At 31.6% G+C, this 18411-nt stretch overlaps 1 protein-coding gene across 1 annotated transcript; it reads right to left on the bottom strand.

Moving 5' to 3' along the window:
- Positions 1-367: 367 nt before the first annotated feature.
- On the bottom strand, positions 368-4941 carry LOC113770478 (cytochrome b561 and DOMON domain-containing protein At5g47530-like). Its single transcript, XM_027314946.1, has 3 exons — positions 3939-4941; positions 1460-1711; positions 368-905 (listed from the first exon to the last, which is right to left on the bottom strand). Exons 1-3 carry the CDS (start codon positions 4563-4565, stop codon positions 570-572), a joined length of 1215 nt encoding a protein of 404 aa, XP_027170747.1. The 5' UTR covers positions 4566-4941; the 3' UTR covers positions 368-569.
- Positions 4942-18411: the final 13470 nt, after the last annotated feature.

The following is an 18411-nucleotide window of genomic DNA, read 5'->3' as shown; positions in this document are numbered from 1 at the left end:
CAAGTTCGAGGGCTTAAAGTCAGCAAAAAATAGATAAAGGGCTTATTTTTACTTAGACAAAGAGTTCAAGGGTCAATTAGATAATTTGCCCTAAAGAGAATAGTGGGTACACACCTTTTACCTACACCTTTTACCTACTCTTATTCTCATGACAATTTCTCTGAAACAAGTAAAGTTTACCATTTCAAGTTATATTTTATCACGCCAAGAATTATGCTACATGATCAAATTATATTTTAGCCATCCTAATAGATCATCCCCCTGATTTCCTTTCTCTGTGGTCCATATCAATTCATGTTCTAAAGGACGTGGACATTGAATATCTTTACCGAAAACAAAAGAAGGCATTCCCTTTATTTCCTCTAAATACAAGAATGCATCACATATATTCTAACCATTATTCACAAAATCAATATAAAAGAAATTAAGTCAATAATACGAAAAAACAAACATAAACTCTCCCAATATATATAATACATATCAAAACTATAACTAGCTACCAAAAGCATGTGAAGAAATAACTAAATAACAAGTCCAAGAGTCAAGGTAGACATCAATACGAACGTCAGCTACACTGCCTGCTGTATCCTGGCCCCATAGCCATTAGCTCCATTTACACCATCGGAGTTGTAAGGGTATTTATTGGTTGAGCCAGCACCTTCCCTTTTTCTCCTCAAGACAATAAACCATGTGAAAGCTTCTAGGAAAGCTGCCACGGCTCCAATTCCTATAATTATACCAATGTATGCATGCTTCCATTTCTTTTCAGGGTTCAAGATGTCAAACCCTTTAAAAATGTTTACAATGCTGAGAGTAATGACGGCGTAGCCAACGGCATAGTGGTAGATGTTCCAATAAAATCTGTATTTGTGATCTGGCTTTGGCCTCAATAGCAAGGCGAATACCTACAAGAACATAGCCAACAAAACTAATTAAAGAAAGAAGAAAAAAAAAGGAAAAGAAGAGATATGTAGCACCTTGCAGCGTAGTTATCTTTATTAATGAATAATTGATAATAAAATCTTTGAGTATATACTCAATTCCTACATTGTACCTACAGGGAAGCCTCTCTTTTCTCCTACTAATTTGTAAAGGAAGTTGTTTAATTTCAGAAACTGGCTAAGGTACTCTGTAATGAAGCCAAATTCCAAAGCTATAAACCAAAAAAAAAAAAGGTGAATAATTCTAAAAAAAAAAGGTTCTCTTTTAGCGCTAAGTATTCGATCAATCTATTCATCTACTAACAGCATAATTTTTTGTTTTTGGAAGTTTATCCGGTATGTACGAAATATAACCCCCCCCCCTTCCAAACAAAAAAAAAAAAGTCTCCCTTTGGATCGTAGATTTTTAGAGTGTTGCTGGAATAGTTTTAATGTAACGCCATCTTGAAATGAGTATAAGTGAGATAAAAAGTGTCACAAGATTTCTGAGAACACCTATCTAAAGAAAGAATAGGTACCTGAACTGTTGCGAGGCAGACCATAGTAATACCAATGGCCTTATGGGTGTCTTGTGAAACTCCAGATTCATCGCCAAGTTTGAGACCTGTTCCCAATCCAGAAACACCAACGATGTATGCAGAAGTTTGGCAAGCAACATGCAAGTAAAACCAGGCTGGAGTAGCTGACTTGAACACCTTCAAGTACCTTGCTATCACAGCACCAAGCGGCATCAAAATTCCCCAGCTCACTACATTCAACACTCCATGAATCTGCAGCGTACCAATTTCCAATTCATTACTCGCAACCCCGATATGAAATCCATGAATCAATGGATAATTAGTTGCTTCTAGATTGTTCAATTTAATTAAACAGATCCGAGGCCTCTCCAATTGAGGTTCCGTCTAGTTGTGTAAACTGGTATAATTTCGGTGTAAACTAATATATTTTTGGTATAATCGTTAGTTTACACCAACTCAGCTATAATTCACGTTTACACCAGAATGGTATCAGTTGCATAATTAAACTAGAATTAGAGAGGTCCCATTTCCCGATTAAACTAGTAGGAAACGCGACAAGTTGCATAAAACCACATTAGAGGACCATGAATCTAGATTCTCATAAATACTCTGAATTAGGCCTAGTAGAGGCTTCCCTACTAACCTTCCCGTTGTCCCACATCGCTTCTAAGGGGTTTGAGGGTTGGGTAGTTAAGTCCCCAAGGTTGCCTCAAGAGTTGCCGGCTTTTGAGGTTAACTTTGGGATTAGGTTTAATTGCTAACTTGAAAAAGTCTGACAAAAAGAGACAAAAGACGTAAGTCGGGGGGGAATTCTGGGGTAAGTGGGTTCTTAGTTAAGGCCTAGTAGAGGCTTCCCTACTAACCTTCCTGTTGTCCCACATCCCTTCTAAGGGGTTTGAGGGTTGGGTAGTTAAGTCCCCAAGATTGCCTCAAGAGTTGCCGGCTTTTGAGGTTAACTTTGGGATTAGGTTTAATTGCTAACTTGAAAAAGTCTGACAAAAAAAAATAAATAAATACTCTGAATTGATATGTCTGGATATAATTATTAACACCCCTACATTTATTAATAGCACGCCTAACCCTTAGACTTTTTTAACATTTATTTTGGATAAATTATCACAAAACGAAGCGATTGTAAATGCAACGAAACAGCTGACGTTATTTTGTTTAATTCATGTATTCCAAAGTCAATAAAAGTGTCAATAGAAATTCCCTTTCATGTTCTGTGAAAAAGATGCAATAGAAATTCATCGAACATATTCTATCTTCTAATCCTAGCTATAGTATAGATCTAGGACTTAAAATATTCTGGAAGCAACCCATAATTTGAATTTTTCTACCTAACTACTTTTCGATATAAAATTACCAACTACTACCAGCTGACAAGTCAAACCTATTCTGGATTCCGAAGTCGTAACTATAAGCTTATTTCCTCAGCCCTTTTTCCCCCCACTAATGTTCCAATACTGGTGCATTTGCCACCAACCCTCCATCGAACAGGTCAAAGTTTGAAAATGATTTTTTCTTTACCCACACCCTTTCCATGAACACATGCTGTTTACCATTGCGTGTGAAACAAAATATGAAGGAATCTTTCCTACTCTTGTAGTATAGTCTAACATTTTCCGTACGATTTTTCCTTAGTTACCTTTTTTTTTTTTTTGTGAAAAGGGGCTACAAATAAAATAATTCTAATCAAATGGGAAAGGAAACCTAACTAAGCTATACACGGAATTTGGGTAAGAGGGAAATATTTACATCAGATGATCACCCTAATGAGAAAGAGAAAGCCGAAGTTGATTGAATTTGAATTGGGATCTGAACCTTTCCAGTAGAGGATTTGTCCTATTTCATCCAACTGTATAAATTGACACAATTTGATAATAAACTAATATGTTTTTAGTGTAATTATGAGTTTTACACAAATTCAATTATAATTCATGTTTATACTAAAATTGTTCTAGTTTATACCAAAATTCCATCAGCTTACGCAACTAGACAGAATTGAACTAGAAAGGCTCCGTTTTCAATTGAACTTTATAAGAGATTACAAGAAGAAGACGCGTATGAAATTATTAATTAGACAACTGCACAACTGCAAACTCCAAATGCTGATGTGGGGTTTGAACTTGCTGCCGTTGACCAGTTGGTTAATTGGTGTATTACTTGAGCAAAATTTGACTTTTCAAGCCAAATTTAGTTCACTACTTTTAGACTAATTATTGAACATAACCCAAAAAAAAGAAAGAAAGCAACATCTAAGGGAAATATTTATTCTAATAGAAACTATTTTTCTTTTTTTTTTCTTAGATTAGGATTGATGTCAATTCCTAGAATTAAAATCCAAATTCTGTACCATTTTCTTAATAATAACAAATTATAACACAATGCGTGTAATTGCTTTCTTACGATCTCGTTTTAACGTTTCAGGCTGCGCACATCCTTAATCATGAAAAGAAGAAGCTTTTAGTTTACTTACGTTTCTTTTCCGTTGCTGAGAACCAGCAGCTCCACCGTCACCGGAAACTTGGCCGGTGCCAAAATCGACGTTTCCGCTAGACTTCAGGTTATCACCCGCGGAGTGCTGTTGAGGAGTATTTCCACTAACCGGTCCACTTTGCCACACCTGATTAAAACTGGTGCGGCCGGCGGGAAGTTGTAAGGTCGCAAAAATGGTCATTTCATTATTATTGCTAATAAACTCCCCTGAAGATTTCGGCACCCCAAAGCTCAAAGTCCCCTCTGCCAACTGTGTGCTGTAGTCCGCCACCGGCGACGTATACACGTGGAAGTTTCCGGTGGAGTTGCTAAATCCAACCAAACACTGAGCTCCCCTCATCCCGGAACCGGTGGGATTGAGAGCCCATGCAACCCAGTTGGAGGCAGTCACTCCAGTGTGCCGGTATGCGATGTCGACGGTGTGGTTGGAGGGATGGTAGTTCCAGTGCAAGAAAGAGTTAAGCACGGGGAGGGGTATGCATGTGGCAAAAATGTTGTTGGTGTTGAACTTGTAAGATGAGCAATTTTGTTGAGCAGAAGTTTTTGTCAAAGAAATTAAAGATATCAAGATCGAAAGAATTGCAAACGTTCTCGACCTCTTTTCCATTTTGATTGATCAATGAGCAACTACTTGATAAGGGCTGGACTGGAAGAACTCTGAAAGTGCAAAAAAATATTGAGATGCGTTTCCCGACAGAGTTTTCCGTGAACTCACTATGCCTAGCCCGCGTTGGTGCTTCAATATTGGTATTTTGGTACGGGGCTAAAGAAAAGTGCCAATTGATCGATGAGAATCAAATCAAGGGGTTTAGACAGGTTTTTATAGATTTTTTGAGAAGATGGAAGAGAAAAACTTGTGTAGAATTTCGAAGTTAGAAGGTTTGTGGTGGTTGTCCCGTTGACTGCTTCTTTGTGGAATCTTGGCTACAAATGTACGTAGCCATTATAATTTAATTGGACGAGAAAAAGTAGAATGGAAACAGAAAAAGGCTGTTGATGAATGGAACTAACCAGGAAAGAGGAAAAAGGAGGAGGTTTATAGTTTTTTTTATGGAAATGGTCTTATTAAAAGTCATACTTTCCAACTTTTGAAAGCTTGGTTTCAGTGCTTCATGGTTCACAAAGTCTCAAGATTGTCAACAACTCTTTTGGTTTCACACCAAGAGTCGTGTATCTAGATTATTACATGTGTAGTAGGTCATCAAGGGGTAACTATAACAGTAAATTAAGAAATAGCAAATGGAAGTGCTTAATCAAATAATCAAATGTGATAAAAGAAAAAAAAAAGCTTTCTTGTTAAACGTTTCAAAAGTTAAAAAAAAAACTTTCATGTTAAACTTTTCAAAAGGTTAAAAAAAAAATGCACAACCATGGTGAATGAATATTTTGGGACAAAGGTGGTTAGGAATTGGGATTAGGGATGGTGCTAAGGTTGTGGTTACTTACCAGGTCTTTGGGTTTATTGAAAGATATGTAGCTTTAAATGAATTTAGATCATAATCTTTACTGTTAAAGTTTTCTTTCTTTTTTTTTTAATCTTTAGTGTTAAAGTCTTGCTTGTTTTGATCAAAGTTTTTCTTCTCTTTTTTTGGTTTTCTAAGTTTACCTAGTCATACTTTTGCTGACTTGTGTCCAAACCAAATTTCTTTTCCAAAACATATATAGCTCTATATACAACATTATTCAACTATGAGAATTGTAAAATAACAATAGCGTTAATAAATAAACGCAATCAAGATGAAATTAGAAACAAGATACTTACAATTATTAACGATTGGCAAAACCAAAAGAAAACAAAATCAAACAGAAAAATGAATAACAATTAGTATGGAAGAAGGAAATTTTTCTACATGGGATGTACGTTGTTTAGAGAAAGTTTGATGGTCTAGATTTTCTGATTTGTTTCATTAAAGCAGACGCTTGGAAAATCAAATTTCTATTCAGCATTTGAAAAATGTTTTTCTATTCATCATTATTTGAAAAGGTTTTTCTATGTAATTAAAAATTCTAGCTTCAAATCCTCCCCTTTTCTCTCTCCACTTCTTAAGTTCCACCTTCTCCAACTACATTTAAATAAATGAAAAAAAAATTTCTATTCGGTATTTGAAAAATAGTTATTTAACTAGAAAAGTAGTTTTTGTATTTAGTGTTTGAAAGTCTTTTTCAAAAAATAGTTATTTATAGCTTTTGAGACCATGAGGGGTTATATATAGCTTTTGAAAACATAGGATTATGTAAAAAAAGCTAAACTACATGGGGGGTAAAGTGGAATTTGCCCAAAAAAAAGTGGAAAGTAGATGTTTAGGTACCGGATTTTGATGTTACAATTAAAATATTAGATCAAATTTCCTACAGTAAATCATTTTCTGTTTTGCTGCTAAATTGATAAACAAAGTGAAGGAGTTAGGTAGAAAAGCTGAGGGCAAGGTCCATTATCGAAGAATTTTGATACTGAATTCTCTATATGTGGTTATACGCACACACACTGCACTTTTGTTATGATTATAGTCATGTTTTTGAGCAATGACGGAGTCAGGAATTTTTTTCTTGGCGTCAAGATTTTTCCTAACAAAATTATCTTAATATGCTATATTCAAAATAATGTCTATTTATTTAAATATATGACATCTAAAAATATCAAATATTAACTTTAATTATAAAGGTATGTCTATTTCATATGTATGCAACATAGTCATAGCGAAAATTAAGACAAGAAACAACATTTGATTAAATATCTTATAATTTCATAAACCACCCAAGTTGCATATTATGAGAAGATGGACCAATATGTCACTTGTGGAAATATATATATATATATATATAACTATACAATATAAATATAATTAATTTTAATTAAAAAAAAAGATAAAAGTTATGTTAATATACCTTAAAATTTCAACCTTTTTTCTTAAAAGTAAATTGAGTTTTATGTTCTTTCATAGAACTAAATTCATTTATGATTAAATTAGTGCTAAATTTTTCAGTAACTTCCTTTTCTATATAGACAACCATTCAAGAAATTATCTTCCATCTTGTTTCAGAACTTTGTCTTGATTATCTTCATAGTTGAAAACGTCGGTTCTGTAGGTTTAGTTGATACAAGAAGAGTGTGAACAAAACTAATCAATTGAGTTAAATTGTATATTTGTATATGGACCAATAAAGTAATTATTTTGTTTTATCTTATTGATAATTATTAATTGGATTTTTTATTATAATATATCAAATTGGGTCAATTTACTATGGGGTCAATTTTGTTTTACACATATATTTACACACTATGAATTAAAATTTTCAAAACTTAGGGGGACTATGAGAGAAAAAAAATATGGTATTAAAAAGACATTTATTTTTTGAACTCTCATAATAGAAACTAAAATTGTAAAAAATTAAGGGGGATCAACTTTGTTTTACACATATATTTACACACTATGAATTAAAATTTTCAAAACTTAGGGGGGCTATGACCCCGCAAAGCCCCCTGGCTCCGTCATTATTTTTGAGAGAAAAAAAAGATGGTATCATATAGACATTTATTTTTTAATCATGCACCGTTAACACATCTACTTTACTCATAATTTATCACAAACTCACATATGTGTGTCTGTATCGATCCCTTACAATTAAACACCTTACTCGTTAACTTCATTTTCACCAAAAAAAAAAAAAAGAATACTAATACAACACCTATCTGAAAAACCCTTTGCTTAATATTAATGTTAATTTTTCTTGGATTAATCTTTCATGTACTAACAATGTATACATTAGTAGATTTGAAAACATGACCGATGTGTAAAGTTTGGATTAAAACTTTAGATTTTGTATATTTAATTATGCATTCAACCTTGATAACCAATGCACCATCAGTATAGGAAAGTTTTATCCATTTTTCTTAGGTCAACTAGTACAGAAAACTATTTATTAAATCTGTATTCCTTGAAGTTGATTAGAACTCTAAGGGTCATTAATGGCCCTTAAAAAAAACTTTTTTGGTCCTTAAAATTTTTGGTGCATTATCACTTTTGGTTCTCCAACTTTTAGTTGTTTTTGCCCGATCTTTAACTTCTCTTATTACTAAATTAATGATCCTCCAATCCAATTCTAGTAGGGCTAGCTTTCACTTTGAAAGTGTGTATGCCATAAAGTTAATCAATTTCTAGGTTTTAATATACACTTGAATTATTTATGTTATAATAAACAACATCTTTATAATATTGATTACTTATATATTTATATTTGTATAGTAAAATTCTTAAAATAAACCTAATAAATGAAATCATAAGAATCGTGATGGTGGGATCCATTTGATTATAAATAAAGTTTAATTTTAAATATTTCCAGTCTAAGTATTAACAAAAAAGAACACTGTTAATATGATTAAACTAACATATATTATGCCGCTTCTATATGAGAAATAGAAGACCTTATCTGCTATAGTACGTGAGACACTTAAATTAGTATATGAGTGCTTGATAAGATAATCAATTTCATTAGATTAATCCGCATGGAGGAATCCTTTAAGTGTCAAAGGATTAATATCTAAGTAATGTTTGTGTAAGTAATTCTTAGACTTAAGGTTATCATGGTATCTTGAGTATGAATAGTTATACTTTGTCAGCTATATGATTACTCTTATAATAGGGAATGCTCACATCAGTAGCATTTAGGTAAATGCTCACATCAGTAGCATTTAGGTATATACTTGAAGCATGGAGAGATGATGAATAACTTATAAGGATTTATCCTTCTCTTATGAAAGAGGAGTTATCTCATGTTGGGCCACTTGTAGAAATATAGTTCGGAATTAGTAGCGCCAAGTGGAAGAGTTTTAGAAAGTGTTTCTAAGTACTTCTTTATCAAATTTACATTTTGGTATAAGAAATAAGCATGAATCACATAATGGAATGGGCATAACTTATTCCAAAACTAATATGAAATAAGTGTGGTAAAAGGATATTAATTACATGATAAACCTTCAATGAAAAGTGAAGTCATCCACTTGACTCTTTCTCATTACTTGTGTGTTCATGATGCATTGCTAGATGCCAATTTTCATCTATAAGAATGAGTTGATTGATTAGTGGAATCAATGATAAATTAAAAGGAGTTTTAATTTATCTAGTTCTTATTTATTAAGAATTATAACTCAGACTTAATGTCAACATATATGAAAATTTAATGGGTCACACACATTAAGAACTTCTATAGTTGAATTAAAAGAATTTCAAGTAGGAACTTGAAAGATAAGTTTTTATAACTTATAGACAAATTAAACTTGAGAGACTTATGGAGCAAATAAGTTTAAGTCTTCCAAATACAAGAGCTATATTCGAATAAGGAAGTTAAATCCTATTGAAAGTTGTTTCATGTTTCCATAAGAATATGGACAAGTCATCTATAAATACTCATTGAACTTTTGCTAACAAGACCAATCGACACATATATTGTCTTGTGAGATTTTTGAAAAAATTCTTGAGAAGAATATCTAAAATCCATCCAAGAAAATAAGAAAAAAAATTGCATCTCTTATTTCTCTCACTAAGGCGGGTTTTCCACAGTGAAATACTAGAGCTTTTCTTATACAAATTGCATCTCTTAGCACTAATCTAGATTAAATTAATTCAACCTAGGAGGTTCTAACTAAGAAAGTACGTGTGGATCATCGTTAGAGACCAGATATGTGTGCGACTACATAGATCTTTTCGTCTTCCTCTGCATCAAATCTCCATTGGTTGAAGAAACTTTTCATAGGTTGAAGTAATCTTCTCAAACTAACTCCATGTCAAATGAATTTAATCAAAGGTCGATCTACAAAAGGAATCAAAATTTTAAAATTTTCGCTATACATGTTCCTATGATTCCATACACACTTTGCCCCCAAAAACACTCATTGGATCCCAACTTATTGATCCTACATGTTTGAAACAAGGAAATTTTCAAATAGGAGAATTTCGATTTAACTACTTTATCATTGTATTATTAATGAATAAAAAGTATTAAAGCTTTAGTAACAAATAAAGCAAAAAAGGTGTACTTAAACCTTAATTCTAAAAGGTTATGAATTCTTTTTGATTAACCAATCAAATCTTTCAATCTGAGAACCCACAGAAATCAACAAATCTAACAGGATTCTTCTCTAATCTTTGTCATAACACCTACAACAATTTGACCACTTTCTGTACGAACCTCATGGTCCAATCTTCACCAACTAGATGTTTCAAAATTAATCTTAAGGTAGAACTTTATCAATTGAGTACTTTCTAGTAAACTTTGTTTTACATCATCAACCCGATGATGAATAAAAAATAAAAAATAAAATATATATTTAACCCATTTAACTTAGAAATAATATAGGGAAATTTTGCGTCTCACCGACTCACACATAGAGATATTAATAATACACATAGAGTTAATGGTATTTCATAAGTAATTGATTGAGCAATAGCCCTTAAACCACCTAAAAATGAATATTTATTATTTGATCCATATCCCAACATAAGAAGTCCAATGGAAGCAATACTTAAAATGGTGATCCATTAAAAAAATACTAATAGTAACATCAGCTAGAACAAGCCGATAACTAAAATGAATTACTGAATAACTTAGTAAAGTTGATATTATTGCAATGGATGGTCCAATACCAAATAAGGGAGCATAGATGGAAGAAGGTTCTCTTTGAAAGGTAGTTTTGTACCATCTGCTAGAGCTTGATAATACCTAAAGTTTTTTTTTTTTTTTTAATGATTTCACCTGGTAACTGCTACAGAACAATTGTTAAAGCTGTAACGAAAGATAGGCTTAATAAGCATAAAAGAAAGGTATGATCTAAGATTATAAGAGATTTATTTTCTTTATTATTTTTTTTAATTTTTTGTGGTTACACTACACTACGGTAACAATGATTGTACTCTTGTATTTGAATGTTTTTGGGCACTAAGAATTTTGTTCGTCTTATATTGTTTGTTTAATTGTGATACAATAATAGATTACCTTTCTAGCCATCATGTTATAGATAATTATGTTCAAGTCTTTTTTTTTTAATATTTGAGCTTCTTCTATGTGTAAGTAGTATCCATTCCACCATTGTTTGCTAGTTTTCAATGTTGTTGAGTTGGAATTCGTTTGTCTATTCCTCCCACTATTGTAATTTTCTAATAATAGAAAAGAAAAATAACCTGATATACACTGTCAATATATATGCTATCATAATTAGATATATGACATATAAGTAAAATTTAGATTTTAAATTCAATTTAAGATTAGTTATTATACATCCATTGGTGATAGTATATCCACTATCACCATATAGAAGATTAATAAATAAAAAAAAACTAGAATCTACTTGAATGAAATGAGAATTAGGCTAAAATAAAAATTGTTAATGGTCCCTAAACTTTAAATATCTTAAATTAAGTGTACTTATTGAGTGTTTTCTTCAGAAATTATAAATGGAACTTCAAATTTTAATTTATTATTACTTCTTTTTAAAACCTACATACTGAATACATAAGTTTTACTGTAATATTAATAATAAAAATATCACCAACACTTAAACCTAAAGGGGAACTCAATGTTAAACAAACTTCTAGAGGAAAAAAAAAAGCAATATGTTAATAGACTTGTAGTCGTCTTAGGACCAATAACTTACTAAGTTGAAGGTTTTAATAGGAACAGCTAAAATGTATTTGCCAAATTAACAAATAGTTTAAGGACTGTTTGCGTCATTAACCCAAAATATTCAAATCCTTCAAGTTTGTTGTTTCTACCAATTTAATCTTGAATCCATTCCACTGCAACTTTAGAAGAGTTAATCAAGACATTTCAGACCAAGTAAAATTTAGTATATGAGTTGTAGAGTACAATATGCTACATCACCCCCAAAAAAAAAAAAAAACAGAGAGGGTTGAAGGAAGACTAAAAATTTTATAGGCAATTACTTTCAGATATGAAAAATAGTTCAGGGACTATTACTGCAAATTGCCCATTCCCAAACACGGATGACTCTTATCATGATGACGTTCTCATGACGTGAATTGTATCATCAAACGAGAATTGCCGTTACGTAGACTAAATGTTTTTCTTTATTGCTACATGGACCTTGATAGGGATCAATACGGTGGGAACTGACCAAGGGCACGGACGCCGCTATCAGTGACAATTATTTAGAACGTTGTAACATTTTTTGAATAAGGTGTAAGTTTACATAGGACTGGACTGTTAATTGGGTCAAATCAATTCGAGCTCGGCTCGTTCGACTTGAAAAAAGTTCGATGAACCCGATCTTTCAGTGAGTCAATCTAAATTTGAGCCAAAAAATTGGATTCGAATTAAATATGAGCCGAACTCGGATCTCATTAGTCTCAAACTCGATATAGGCCCTGCCCTTAAATTACCTATATATATAAAGATCTATATATATATATATATATATATATAATAGTTATATTTTGATATTATATGTAATTATATATCCAAATATATTATTACTAAATAATAAATATATACAAATTAGAAAACACAAAAATACATTTGAAAACTTTTTTACTGTCTTTCTTGAGAGCCAATATTGGTAATGCATAATTGAAACTCTAACTTTTCTTATTGGTTAAGTAAATTTTTATATTGGCACAATATTGGTCGATTTGTTTTTTGATCTAGAAACACAAATCATCAAACATGTTTGGATTCAAGTCACAAAGTTTGGAAAAGTTCCAACCTTTATAGATATGTTGGCTTATGACCATATGTTTTATTACTATTTTTTATGTAATTTGAATGAATGAGAAATACATATTGTTGAAAAATTCTTGGTTTATGTATCTTTTAAGAACTATTATTTATTCATTTTTAGTTTTAATATTGTAGTCTTGTAAATATTAAATTAGCTTTACAACTCAATACTTATAGTAATTATATTAAGAAAATTAAGGAGTAATAAGTGAGATTGTGCTAAACCCGAATAAGGTTCAAAATTCGAATATTTTGTGAGTTGAGTATGATTATCACATTTATTAATCCGAATCTTATAACCTGAAACTCGAAAGTGTTACAAATTAAATGAGTTGAATCTGAACTTATGAAAACTCGACTCATATGGCCCGATTGACCGACCTAATTTTACGTGAACTATCTATAAAATTTTACAATAGATACATAATTATTATACCTAAGACCCACATGAATAATAACATATTATCACATCTCTATTGTAAGAATATATAAACAGTTCAATTAGAGTTGCAAAACATACAAATAATAATAATGTTACATCATTTAAAAATGGTTGATCTGACAACCATCCCTACCCGTGCCGGAAATGGAGACGCAGGATGACGTTAAATTTGGCTTGATTTGCGGTTGAGAGACGAAGTCGCATGGATGCACTTACAACGCGCTTGAACGTGAAGGTGTGGGGCCTTGGTTCAAAATTAATCTGTCCTCGAAAATTTTGATATAGTAAACAAAGCTATTGTGGCAATACGGACTATATATCAGGGTGCTACAATGTGAGGCCCCAGCTTTTGACCGAAATTTGATACGTATATGAATTAATCATTTTAAGGTGATTAGAAGTTTTCTCAAAGGTTCGTGGATGTTCTTGTAAAATACTTGTCTAAATAAAATAAAAATTAAAAACTAAATAATTGGTAGATGGAAAGTCTTGATGGGATAGGAGTTTAAGAGTTCAAATCTTGTCTCTTTTCAATTGTCACAATATGTGATTTTCTCAAAAAATTCATATGAATGCATAGTGCATCCGTCTGATCTGACGGTGATTCAATCTCCATCAATCCCTTGTAGGCTCGTAGTCCCAGTTGGACCAATGGAGGAGTTTTGTGGGTTTACTTAGTATTGTACTGTATTTTTGTTGGACTACTTGTAAATGAATATTTTGGATCCCACAGATGAATTGTAAGTTGGAAATTTGAGTTCGAAAGTTAAATTATTATAAATTTAAGAGAATGAAAAAAGCACTCTATATTTCGGTAGTCTGTCTGCCCCATTACAATGTGACTGCTTCTTCATACATAATTTTGATAGTGCAGATTGATCCAGATTGATACAGGCAATTTTCAGACACTGAGCAGTTCGAATTTGGTAAAATCAGACTATAAACTAATCAGAAATCCATTTCATGTATTAAAGAATTTGGTGTATTGTGGTAGATGTTTCAATTTTTGAAGAAATTATTCTGTATGAGGATCATAAAATGTAAAGAATTCCATGTCAATCTTTAAAAATAGAAGGACTTGTGGAAGTTGCGTGCCCAGCTGTTTAATCACCCAGAAAAGTTTATTGAATAGGAAAAAAAATAGCTGGCATGAATATGACCACATGCAATTCCCTTTTTCTTCTTGTTTCTTAGCATTGATTTTATGGTAGATTTGCTTCAATAATCCCACGTAACATGTCAAGTGACCGTGATAATTGGTGAGTACATTCTATGGTTAATACTAGGAGGAGCTCCACAAAATGCGTGAGAATTGATACCTGTGGTGTGAAAGAGAGTAATTGAAATAGCGATTAAGAAATTTGTAATATTCAGCTAAAAAGATAGTGGAAGAAAGGTGAAAAAAATGGTCAGCAATGGACGTTTTAATCGTTGTCACATATATACTTTCATTGACATTTCCGTTTGCTGCTAGATTAAGAATTTGTTTTTGCATTAAAAAACAATGATTAGGATACCTAGATCTGACAAAAATAATTGGACAATCAACCTAAAAATCAATTTTGTATGTGAAAGCAAGCTTGTAAGGAAAGGGACAATCAACCTAGCTAGAGTTGCTTCTTAGCATGAACTTTATCACTACCTTTGGATTGATCCATCCTAGATTTCAACATAGCCATCCTAAATTTTAACATAGACAACCTAGATGCTCCATCTGTTATCATAACTACTGTATAACTAATGCCCAATATTTGAATGAGTACGTGCAAAGTACAAATAATTAAGAATGAAATAGATTTTTCTGATTACCAACATTAAACTACATCAAGCAATTATGAGTTCAGATAAATTTGACTGACAAAAAGAAAACTTGTCAACATAGATACTCGTGAATTCAAGCACCAATTTGAAGGTTTATACTCCCTCTGTTCCACTTTGATAGTCATGTATTCATTTTTCATCTGTCCCAAATTGTAGTCCACTTTCCAATTGAAGAATGTAGTTATATTTTAATTTTTCTAAAATACCCTTATTCAATGTAAGTAGTTGTTACTATAAACCTACCCCATTTAATGAGAGTTGATTCTTTTTTTACCATCAATTCAAGTTCCCATAAAGTTGTACCATATTTAATGTGAGGGTATTTTAGGAAAATAGCAATCTAAATTTACTTTTCCAACAAAGTTAACTATTTTTTCTTAAACTGTGTGAAAAAAGAAACAAGACTATCAAAGTGGGACGGAGGGAGTATAATCAATGTTTTGAAATTCAAACCGGACAGTGACTCGTCGAATCTAGAGGTTAGGAGTCAATGGGTTCAATTGGGGTCGAACCCATTTAAGAATTGGGTGATATCATCATGATGTCATTATGATGTCATAAATATATAATAATTTTATATAATATATATTAAACTTTATTTCCAAACATTCTACAATTCAATACCCTTTGAACCTTACTCAAATTTAGTGTTTAGAAGCTGTAAATATAAATTGATAAGCTTAGAACTAAATTTGTAAGACCTATTTGAAGAAGTAAAGAATTAAAGCTACAATTGAAAATCTAGAAAAAATTATAGGAGCAATTAGAGTTGTTTCAAATATTTAGGGGTCAAAACAGAATAACGGAAAAGTTTATTAAACATTCACTTCATTAACCCTAGCATTATTGTTTTCCACAAAAGAAAGAAGGGATAATTGCAGAAACCTCCCCTGACTTTTATAGTAATAGCATTGACCTCCCCTATCAATTTTGAAATAGCATTGACCTCCCCTATTAAAAGTTGGAGGCAATTTAATAGGCAAAAGTGGGTCAGTTTACTAAAGTACCCCTGACATGATTTAATTTTATCAAATGAATGTGATGAGTACTTTCATCAAACTCAACAAAACATTTGTTAATAAAAATTACACTAAATTAACTATTTCTACATAGTTTAACTAATTAACTAATTAACTAATTAACTAAATAACTAAATAACTAATAATCTAATTAATTAATAACTAATTATCTAATTAACTATTAACTAATTAACTAATTATCTAATTGTTAATAGTTATTAACTAATCAAACTATTTCTACATAGTTAAACTAATTAACTATTAACTAATTATCTAATTAACTATTAACTAATTAACTAATTAATTAATTAACTAAAGCTGTTGTCTGTCCGAAACTAACAAACTATTTGCATGTTAAACTAATTAACTAATTAACTGCTTAACTAATTAACTACCTAATTATCTAATTAATTAATTAACTAATTAACTAATTTTTGTTTATCTAATTAACTAATCATCTAATTAACTAAAGTTGTTGTCTATCCGAAACTAACAAACTATTTGCATGTTAAACTAATTAACTAATTAACTAACTAATTATCTAATTAATTAATTAACTAATTTCTGTTTATCTAATTAACTAATTAACTAATTAACTAAAACTGTTGTCTATCCGAAACTAACAAACTATTTGCATGTTAAACTAATTAACTAATTAACTAACTAACTAATTAACAAACTATTTGCATGTTAAACTATATGCAGTACGCATTATCTATTTAAAGTATCGGCTCTTTATGGGTATTTTACTTTCAATCTTTTAATTTATGATAAAAACATCAATGTTTGTAAGTAAAATTCAAAAAGTGTTACAAGTAATATCAATATTCTTATTTTCAAACATTTAATTTATGACCCTATGCCCCCCCCCTTTTTGTAAGAATATTACTGTAATACTTTTTGAATTTTAGTTACAAACATTGACATTTTTATCATAAATTAAATGTTTGAAAGTAAAATACTTATAAGGAGCCGATACTTTAAATAGGTAATACGTACTGCATATAGTTTAACATGCAAATAGTTTGTTAATTAGTTAGTTAGTTAATTAGTTAATTAGTTAAGCAGTTAATTAGTTTAACATACAAATAGTTTGTTAGTTTCGGACAGACAACAACTTTAGTTAATTAGTTAATTAGATAATTAGTTAAGCAGTTAATTAGTTAATTAGTTTAACATGCAAATAATTTGTTAGTTTCGGACAGACAACAGCTTTAGTTAATTAGTTAATTAGATAATTAGTTAATTAGTTCGTGGTCCCGGGCGGATACTCAGCTCCTTCTTCACAGGTTTGCGGGGCCGTCGATAAGCTGCAAATGCTCTTGGAAAAGCTAGGTTCCAACTTGTTCTAGCTGCGCGCCACCGAACATCCACGGATTAGAAGCACATGAGCTCTTAACTGGAGGTGATTTGTGTCCGATTTCTATACCTCGGTTGTTGCTGTAGTGAAGAGGAAAGTGAAGAAGGGAAGGCTGCGTTGGTGAGGTGATTGGAGGAACGGGAAGTTAGAAAGATACTTGTTTTACATTTTGGGCTGCTAAACGGTACCGTATGGATTGAGCAGGACAGTAGCATTTTAAATACAACCTGTTGACCATCGTTTGTATATTGAATACAAAAACTGTTTTTGGTAAAAACAGTGGAACCAAACGCAGCCTATCATTTTGATCAATACATGCTTCTACAAATAATTAGAGGGGAAATCAATTTTCCTTGTTACAAACACTAACTTGCATCAAACAATTATCAAGTCTACAAAATTCAGTACAAAAATAACAGAGCACGTAAATATTGACACTTGTCTTTTCAAATTGCAATTTCTATCCATACACAACATCTCTGTCACTTAACTATTGAACCAATAAATTGCATCATCTGCAATATAATTTTCAAAGTGGAACAATCATTCACACACTTATTCATTCAAGCACACAATTCAAGTGGATCAATTACAATCATAATCACATTTAATCAACAAATGACATGCATCAAGTGGGAATATAGAGTTACCTTGTACCTTAGCAACAAAGTACAATCTAAGAGCGAGATCTATCCATACTTCACCCGCCTACAATAGCAAGCACAAAGGCTTATTCACAATTTTGATTGTTGAATGGAAGCTATACAGTCCATAGACAAGAAAGTAAGAGCAAAATTGAGCATACCTCTACAAACCCAACTCTGATACTGTGCAATTGAGCCATTTGAATCCATAATTTTGTATCTTAACAACAGCCATTATTGCAACCTAATTTACAAATTGATGAGCAAACGTTGAAGAAGATGAGAGGTCCTGCAGTTAATCACCTCAAATGATTCTTCACCTTTCACACTTTAATGGCCTCATCACCGTGCTGCAATTACTGATTCAAATAAGTGCCATTTGTTGCAAGAACTGAATTAATGGTTCATGAACTTTTAAGGATGAAGAAGACGGAGCT

This window comes from Coffea eugenioides, chromosome 5 (assembly GCF_003713205.1).
Source record: "Coffea eugenioides isolate CCC68of chromosome 5, Ceug_1.0, whole genome shotgun sequence".
NCBI classification, from domain to species: domain Eukaryota; kingdom Viridiplantae; phylum Streptophyta; class Magnoliopsida; order Gentianales; family Rubiaceae; genus Coffea; species Coffea eugenioides.
This window is presented reverse-complemented; position numbering and strand designations above follow the sequence as displayed.